General features: G+C 50.0%; 1 protein-coding gene across 1 annotated transcript; it reads right to left on the reverse strand.

Moving 5' to 3' along the window:
• Positions 1–185: 185 nt before the first annotated feature.
• On the reverse strand, positions 186–4,972 carry LOC117346589 (nuclear envelope pore membrane protein POM 121-like). Its single transcript, XM_033916409.1, has one exon. It carries the CDS (start codon positions 4,510–4,512, stop codon positions 1,321–1,323), a length of 3,192 nt encoding a protein of 1,063 aa, XP_033772300.1. The 5' UTR covers positions 4,513–4,972; the 3' UTR covers positions 186–1,320.
• Between the last annotated feature and the right edge of the window lie 3,476 nt (positions 4,973–8,448).

Genomic DNA, 8,448 nt, shown 5'->3' on the forward strand with positions numbered 1-8,448 from the left:
GTTGGCAGCCTTACCTATGAACTATGTATGGGGTTATTTAAATTGAATGCTTGTCCCTATCAATCAATCATTGATTTAAATATTGTGAGCGCTATGTAATCTCTTGTCTTTCTTTTTAGTCTTTTTGGTCCTGGGTTCAGGCCTCAGAGGCAATGGGAAGTAAAATATTGAGACAACAGCCAGGGTTGGTTTGGAAAATGTATATTATATAGAAATAGGGTTGATGCAAATATAGAGCATAAATTTGTTACAAAACAGCTTCAGTGTGTGTGTCTATGTGAAGGAATCTGAGTAGATTCTGTATGTTTGTTTTTATTCATTTATAACCAGTTTTTAATAGAGCAGCTCACAATAAAACACTCACAATAGTTAAAGACATCAACATACATTACAAACATACATAAATACATACATTATGTATCCAAACATGGTGGTCCAGAGTGCTAAAAAAATCTTTAACAAATAGGTGGCTTGAAAATAGGCTGTTTGATGGCAATACTTCATTGAATATAGTTCAATCAATGCTGTATTGATGTGGAGATTTTGTTCTTCTTTGTTGGGTTTGCCAGTATCTTTCTGTCACAATTCAATATTCTTGTTCGAAACAACAGCCCTTAATTAAAAAGGAAGTGTGACCCTTTTGATGACCTGGTAGTTGGATGCCAGGCTGTCTGGATTCCTTTGTTATAATCAAGCATCTGTCTTTACCATATCTTTTGGAAAGTCCAGGACTTGGAAGGATACTCTACTACTACTATTTCTAGAGTGCTACCAAATGTACGCAGCGCTGTACAGAGTCAAAGGACAGTCCCTGCTCCAAAGAGCTTACAATATAAACAGACAAGCATAGGGCTTAAGCCGTGTGAAATATGGGTAGGAGGCATTCAGACTACTTGCAGTGGAATTCCCAAGGGTCAGATTGTTTAATATAATATCCTAGGAGACTTTGCTAACACTGGGTAGGCCGGCTCAAACACTGACATTCACTTGTGTGCTGTTTCACTAGGTCAGAGATTTAATAATGCAGTTGCCCTTTAAAATTCACACAAAAACCCCCTTAAGGACAATAGCTACTATTTCTAGAACTATTTATCCTGTCTCTACCACTATCAAACGTATGCAACGTTGTACACAAACACGCATGAGACAGTAAGAATCAGCATGCAATAAAAAGCATAATTGGGAGAGCACACTGCATGAACACCATCTCCGTCAAGTTCAAATTTTATTAAAATTGTTATACTGCCTAATCATACTTCAAGGTGGTTTAGAAAAGTAAAATACATAATATGAAAAAACAAATAAACAGGGCACAATATATTAAAGTTGCTTTTTGCGGACATGCTGTCTCCGTGCCTGCAGTCGCTGCCGTGTTCCAGGTGGTTTAGATCCCAGACCGATGGAAAATGCAGGAGTTGAAGATCCAAAAGGACCTGGTGTGGCAAAGCCTGAGCCAGGAGTGCTAGAAGTCCCAAAGGATAGGCCACCTGCCACTGGTGTTGCCGAGGTATTCTGGCCAAAAGTAGGTATGGAAGTCCCTCCAAAGGAAAGCTTGTTCTCTGCTGCAACAGGTGTGCCAAATGAGAACAGTGCACTCTGATTCTGATTGCTCATGGCGTTTGACTGTAGGGCAGGGGAACCAAAGGTGCCTGTTGAGCTTCCAGACCCACCTTGTCCCATTCCAAAACTGAACCTGTTCATCACAGGGGTCGCACTGCTACTCTGCACTCCAGTTCTAAATGCGGCCGTTGCATTTGCAGGCTGGTTCTGTCCTGCTCCAAAACCGAATCCGCTTGTTGCAGAAGATACGTTGCTGTTCTGTGCTCCAATGTTAAATGTAGAGCTGCTACTACCCGACTGATTTGATGCCCCAAAAGTGAAAGCAGGAGTTCCTCCAAAAAGGGGTCCACTTGCACTACTGGTTGTGGTCTGAGTGCTTGCAGAACCAAAACTGGGAGCTGTAGTTAGAGCAACTGTACCAAAGGCAGATGTGGTATTGCCAAATGTTGGCTGAGTGCTACTGGCACTGAAGGATGACTGGGAACTATTCTCCGGGAAATGGGGTTGGGCAGCATTTCCAAAGGCTGACTGAACAGTAGACATACCAAAACTAAATGGGGCACCGCTGGTCGAAAAGTTTAAAGAGTCAGTGGCAGGCTTGGTGCCCACTGGTTGAGCATCTGCAATACTGTTGCTAAAAGTGGGCTGGCTAGTTATACCAGGGTAGGGAGGTGGAGCATTTGCACTAGTACCAAACGGCAATGCACTGAATGCAGAAGAGGAAGAACCAAATGTCAAAGTAGGCTGGCTGCTGCTTGTGGTTGTTGTTGCTGCTGCTGCTGCTGGGGTGCTTCCAAAAATGCTAAAAGCAGCCTTGGTACCTAAAGAGGGTGTCTGGTCAAAGATGGATGTAGCCTGAGAGGCTGGGGAAGAGATGGTAGTTGCCACGGGTTGTTTGTTAAACTGAAATCCAGCACCAAATCCTGTTGCTGTAGAGGCAGTGGGGTTTGAAAGGGCTCCAAATTGGAAAGAATGTGCTCCAGTGGTGGTGGACGTGGTAGTACTAGGTACGCTGGAGAGTCCAAAGGTAAAGGATGGCTTGGCGGAAGAGTCAATGCTGCTGCTGGTTCTCTGTGTGGTGATGGTGCCAAATGCAGAACTAGTGGTAGAGACAGCACTAATAAGTCCAGAGTGCATGGAGCTGCTTGTTGTGGATGTCGCTGCAGGAGTAACACTTGTCACAGGTGTCTGATTAAATGTGAAAGGTGAGATCACGGTGGAGCTATTGGTAGTAGCAGTTAAGGTCCCAAAAATTGGTTTGAACGTAGTGCTTGAGGCAGCCCCCATTACAGAACTGGGAGGTGGCGTTGAACATGCTTCAGACAAGCTAACTAACGGGGAGGCAGCATTTTCCACTTTCAGTGGGGCGCCAAAGATGTGCTTGAAGGTCGGGGCGGCTGCTGTGCCGGCTGGCGGCGTTGCGACAATTGTAGAGTTGGGCGTCGTCCCACTCAGCATCCCAAAAAGAATGCCACGTTTTGGGGATGAAGCGGAAGGAAGCTTGGCGTCGGGCGTCTCACTTGGGTGAATAGCGGGCATCCGCAGGCTGGTGTCGCTGGCAAGCTCAGAGGACGAAGGGACCGAAGAAACCGCAGGAGATGCGAGCACGGCCGCAGAACTTGACGGCCCAACGGTGAGGGAGGCCGCAGAAAAAGCGCTGGATGAGAGTGGCGGCATTTGAGTTGCTCCCCCAGCGGGCTCTGTGCTCCCTGGAGGCTTTTGTAAGTGGGTCAGACTGTCCAGCAGTGGGTTGGAGCCAGCTGAGGAGGTTGGCGAGGCCAGTGCAGCGGTGGTGGCAGGCGTGAATGCCAAGGAAGGTCCAGGGGCTGTGGTTTCAATTGGGGAGCTTGGTGTATCATGGCTCTTCTCTTCTAGGGCCTTGTTGAGCCTCTGGATGGCCAGTCTCTTCTCCGCGTCCAAGTCTTCCGCTGTCACACTACGTCCCAGCTGGGGCGGGGGCGGCAAGGCGAGCGGGTCCCCCCGCCACGAGGGGAGCAGTGGGATTCTGCGCCTACGCTTCCCTCCACCCTCCGGGGACGAGTTCCTGAAAGAAACCGGCTTCTTCAGCACAGGCGTCTCGGTGATGTCCCTTCCGGGAGGAGACTGCGGGGCAGCCGCTTTGGCCGGGGGGAGCGACGGGGGCGGCTGCGGCTCCTCTTCTTTCTCGGGCGTCCGAGAGCGCGACGACGACGACGGACTGGAGGACGCGGCCACGCTCCGCGCCCGCGACGGCCGCAAGCCCCGGCTGGAGCTGTACGAGCTGGCGATGGCGTTGCGCGCCGAGCTGGGAATGCCCCGGGCGCTGCCGAGCGAGCTGCTGGAGGACGCGCGCGACCTCTTGCGCAGAGGGTCGTCGGGCGGCTGCGCGTTCCACGCGCGCTTCAAGGAGCCGGGCTTGGGCACGAGGGCGGCCGGGGCCCCGCCGGCGGCCAGCGACTCGAAGGCGGACTGGCCGCTGCCGCTGCTGTCGCGCCGCCGCCTCTTGCTCTCTTGGCCGCCGGCGGCCGCCGCCGCCGCCGCGTCTTCCTCCTCGCCGCCGCCTCCGCGTCGCCGGCGCTCCTTGATGGCGTTCAGCACCGTCTCCCTCGCGCACGGGTCGGGCGCGCTCGTGGGCAGCGGCGCGAGGAGCCGCGCGATCAGCCGCGAGCGCGCGAGGCCCGCGTCCGGGGGCGCGATCTTCACCGTCACGGGGCTGCGCGCCGCGCCGCCGTTCCTCGACGCCAGCACGCTCTTCCGCCGGCCGCCGTCCCACGGCCCCGCCGGGAGGGAGCCCAGCGCGGCATGCTGCGGCTGACGGATCGGGTAGCGCCGCCGAGGGAGCGCGTAGCGGCTCGGGGACTCCGCGCCCAACGAGAGCCGCTTGATCGGCGAGGGTCTGGCGGCGAGGGCGGGAGACGGCCGCGGCCTGGCGGCGGCGGCCGGGGCCTCGGACCTGCACAGGTAACTGCCCATGAGGCTCGGCTCCGCGGGGCTCGCGTGCGAAGGCCTCGCGCTCGGCCGCTCCTGCTGCCCCGGAACCCCGTTCGAAACTACAACTCCCGGCGTCCACCGGGAAAAAAAAACCCAACAGACCAATGCCCGGAGAGAATTAGGACCACGTGGGCAGCGGCGGCCCCGCCTCTCGCAGAACCCGACAATCCTTTCTCCCGGAAGTATGTCAGAGCGAAGAAGTGGCGCGAGCCCCGAGGAGCTGCTTCGGCGCTTGCGCGACACGGGCGCCCTGGGAACCTCACAGCTGTGGAGCGAGGTGAGGAGGAGCTCGAGCCGGGCAGGGTCTCTGACTAAATCCGGATCCGAACCAGGAAGCTCGTTTGGAGAATTCGGAGATGGCTCTTAACAAAGCGACACTTATTGCTACTTTTGCATTGGAGTATGATAGAGACCGGATCTTACGAATGCATTTCAGGGCTAATGTGTTAAAATATTTCCTGCAACTTTCATTCTAGGGTAGGGGGGAATAGGAAAGATGTATTTCTGTTTAATTCATTTATTATAATTTATTCTTTAACGTTTTATTGAAGAAATGCAATAAATACATAATAATATAACAGTCATTACATTTAAATTGCAAAAAATAACCCGGAAATGTGAAAAATCAATAATGTTATAGCAAACACTTTCACTAGAAATATGAATGGGATGTCACAAAAAGTTAGTGCTGCTATAGTTCCAATAAAGGGAGTTTCAAATAACTGGAGGAAAAAGCCTCAGATTGGAACCCTTCCACCACCACAATGGCGGTCCAAGGTGGTCGGGCGAGCACCTCACTGGCAAAAAACCTCCAGACCAGCTCCCAATAATAGCCATCTTTTGATCTTTGAGATGCGGTTTGCGTCCAGTTTAAAGGTATGTCCCTGAGGCTTCTTTTCTTTAGTTGTTTATGGAGCCGTGCAACTTTTCCAGTTTATTAATTGAAGTTTTGTCTAAATTCTGGTTTCAGTGTGATCGGATTGCTATACACCCTGAGGCAGCAGAGATGTGAAACGCTGGCCATCGTCGGTGTACCGATCAACCAAGTGATAAGTGGAAATTATCCTCTATCTTTGCACCATAGTCCTGCTTTAAGTTCACTATTATTGGGAGCTGGTCTGGAGGTTTTTTGCCAGTGAGGTGCTCGCCCGACCACCTTGGACCACCATTGTGGTGGTGGAAGGGTTCCAATCTGAGGCTTTTTCCTCCAGTTATTTGAAACTCCCTTTATTGGAACTATAGCAGCACTAACTTTTTGTGACATCCCATTCATATTTCTAGTGAAAGTGATTACATTTAAATTGACCATATTAACTTCTAATAAATGTTTATCATTCCTTCAGAATAAATTTTTTATATCTCTCAATATGGTCCCTCAATTTCCAAACCCCCCCATATTTTTTTTTGATGTTTTGAAAATGATTTATTAAACACTCTTACACATAAAACCATAAAAATGCAATTGTAATAGTCCAACCGGACCCTACACGGTCTGTATTTCGGCGAACACGCCCTCCTCAGGGGTCCAATGGTTTTCAAATGCATAAATAAAAGAACTGGACTGAAAACAGTCTAATTGTCCCCAAACATGTGGTCAAAAGAACCCAAACAAAACGCAGACAAGCATGAATAGCAAGAAAAATCACTTGTCTGCAAGGTTTTTTTTAACCACATGTCCAAAGACAAGACTGTTTCCAGTCCAATTCCTTAAATTTATAACATTTTATTGAAGAAATACAACAAATACACAATTAATAATATAACATAGTAAAAGTCATTACATTTAAATTTAGAATAAATGTAATGACTTTTACTATACCACATTATTATGTATCTGTTGCATTTCTTCAATAAAATGTTATAAACAATCTAAAGTAATAAGGGGGATAAAGGGGAACCACCCATATTTTAAACAGGACTTATTCATAGATTTTGTTTAGAATTATAGGAGTTTTGATTGTGCACAATTAATTTATAACGTTTTTGAGCACAATTAAACAATGTTTTACCATGAATTCAACTGCAAAGAACATCCTCCTACATCACATTTTTCATTTGCATAAACATGCGCGGTGCGGCCTACTGGAACTTTCTAAGTTCTTAGAGTGCAATCACTCTAAAATTGTCCGTACCGGGGCTCCTTCGGTGCCGTCACCTATCAGTTAAGAATACCGCGCATGCGCGATTGCCTTCCTGCCCGACGGAGGCGCACAGTCCCCAGTTTCTTAGTTTCAGCTGAGCTAAGAAGACGCATTTTTCTCAACGGTTGTTGAGCTTTTTCCTCTTGCCTTCCCGCACACGCGTTTTTTTGTGAAAGTTAACCTTCCTCGTTTTTCTTTTTGTTTTTCTCTTACTATTTAAAAAAAAAAAAAAAATCCTTATTTTTTTCGTTTCTTTTTGTTTTGCCCCAGCAGGGCCTGTTGGCACAATCGAAGCCTCCGCCTTCGATTGAGCGGAGGCCGTGTTCACCTTCATGCCCCCGCAGCCGGGATTCAAGAAGTGTCAGCGGTGTGCACGTCCCATCTCGTTGACCGACCCCCCACAATTGGTGTCTTCAGTGCATGGGTCCAGATCATAACACTTCATCTTGCACCCGCTGCGCTTCGCTCAAAAAGCGCACCTTGAGAACCCAGCAAATCCAGCAAAAACTTCTCTTCGGTGCCGGGATGGACCCCTCGACATCCACTCCGACGTTGGCTGCCCCTCTAAATCGGCGCAGACTCTTTCAACACTGCCTGACCCTCCTCCGGTGTCGCATCCCCCAGGTAAGCCGGCTAAGAAGCCATCCTCTTCCCTGGAGCGCCCTCCAGCCGATCCTGCAGTGAGCCCAGTCCTGCCGGCCCCGAGGCGCCCACGTAAACGCTCCGCTCCTATTGAGGTGAGTGCCACATCATCGGCCTCCTCATCTCCCGAACGTCGAGCGGCACCACAGGTACCGAAGAAAAAGAAAGCGGTACCGGTGCCTTCTTTGGATGAACGCATTGCGGCCATCCTACAAGTCCAGCTTCAGGAGCAATTGCAACAGCTTCTCCCTGCTCTGCTGGCACCGAACCTTCCAGTCCCAGTCCGGTCTGAGCCTCCGGTACCGAAGGCGACCCAACCTCTGTTGTCGGCGTCCACACTCTTGGCGCCGATACACGCTACCTCCGCTTCCATGCCTGTTTTATCAGTGTAACCGAGAACCTCACACCATGCGGTCCAGACTGTATCCGAATCGGCACTGTCTCCTGATCTCGCACGACACCAGGTTACTTCTCCCGGTACCGCCTCCATGCGCTCCGGCAAGTCAGTGCGAAAATCTCGGCATGCTGAGCCCTCGACTCCGCTGTCTCGGGGTCGGCCTTCTCAGGTTCGTGACCCTGACTTGTGGGAAGACTCTGAGGAGCCTGTCGGTACCGATGAGCCTGTTTCCTATGATGAAGAACCAACTGGTAAACCTGACCACACCTCGTTTACTAAATTTTTGAAGGAAATAGACGTCTGACTCCCTCTTGGTACTCCCTTCTACTTCAGCTCAGTTCCAAGGAACCCATACTGCTACCAGTATTTCCTACTCTACTTACTCATCATCAGCAATCTCTGCATCCCAACCTGCCATCTCTCCACCTGACAGCTTGGATTCTCTCGGCTTGACCCCTGCTCATCCATCTCTCTCTCAGTCTGTTTGTTCCATTCTGGATGCCTCCAGGAAACCGTCCACTTTTCAATGTTACCAGCAGAAGTGGACTCGTTTCTCTTCCTGGTGTCTCCTTCATCATCATAATCCCACTACGCTACCAGTAGAACAACTGTTGGATTATTTGCTCTCTTTATCGGACTCTGGTCTCAAATCTACTTCCATCAGAGTGCACCTCAGTGCCATTACTGCTTTTCATGAGCCAGTTCACGGAAAACCTCTCACGGCTCATCATCTGGTCA

This window comes from Geotrypetes seraphini, chromosome 12 (genome assembly GCF_902459505.1).
Source record: "Geotrypetes seraphini chromosome 12, aGeoSer1.1, whole genome shotgun sequence".
Classification (NCBI taxonomy): domain Eukaryota; kingdom Metazoa; phylum Chordata; class Amphibia; order Gymnophiona; family Dermophiidae; genus Geotrypetes; species Geotrypetes seraphini.

Coding starts and splice junctions, on each gene's coding strand:
- LOC117346589 (XM_033916409.1), bottom strand. CDS start 4,512: ATGGGCAGTTACCTGTGCAGGTCCGAGGCCCCGGCCGCCGCCGCCAGG.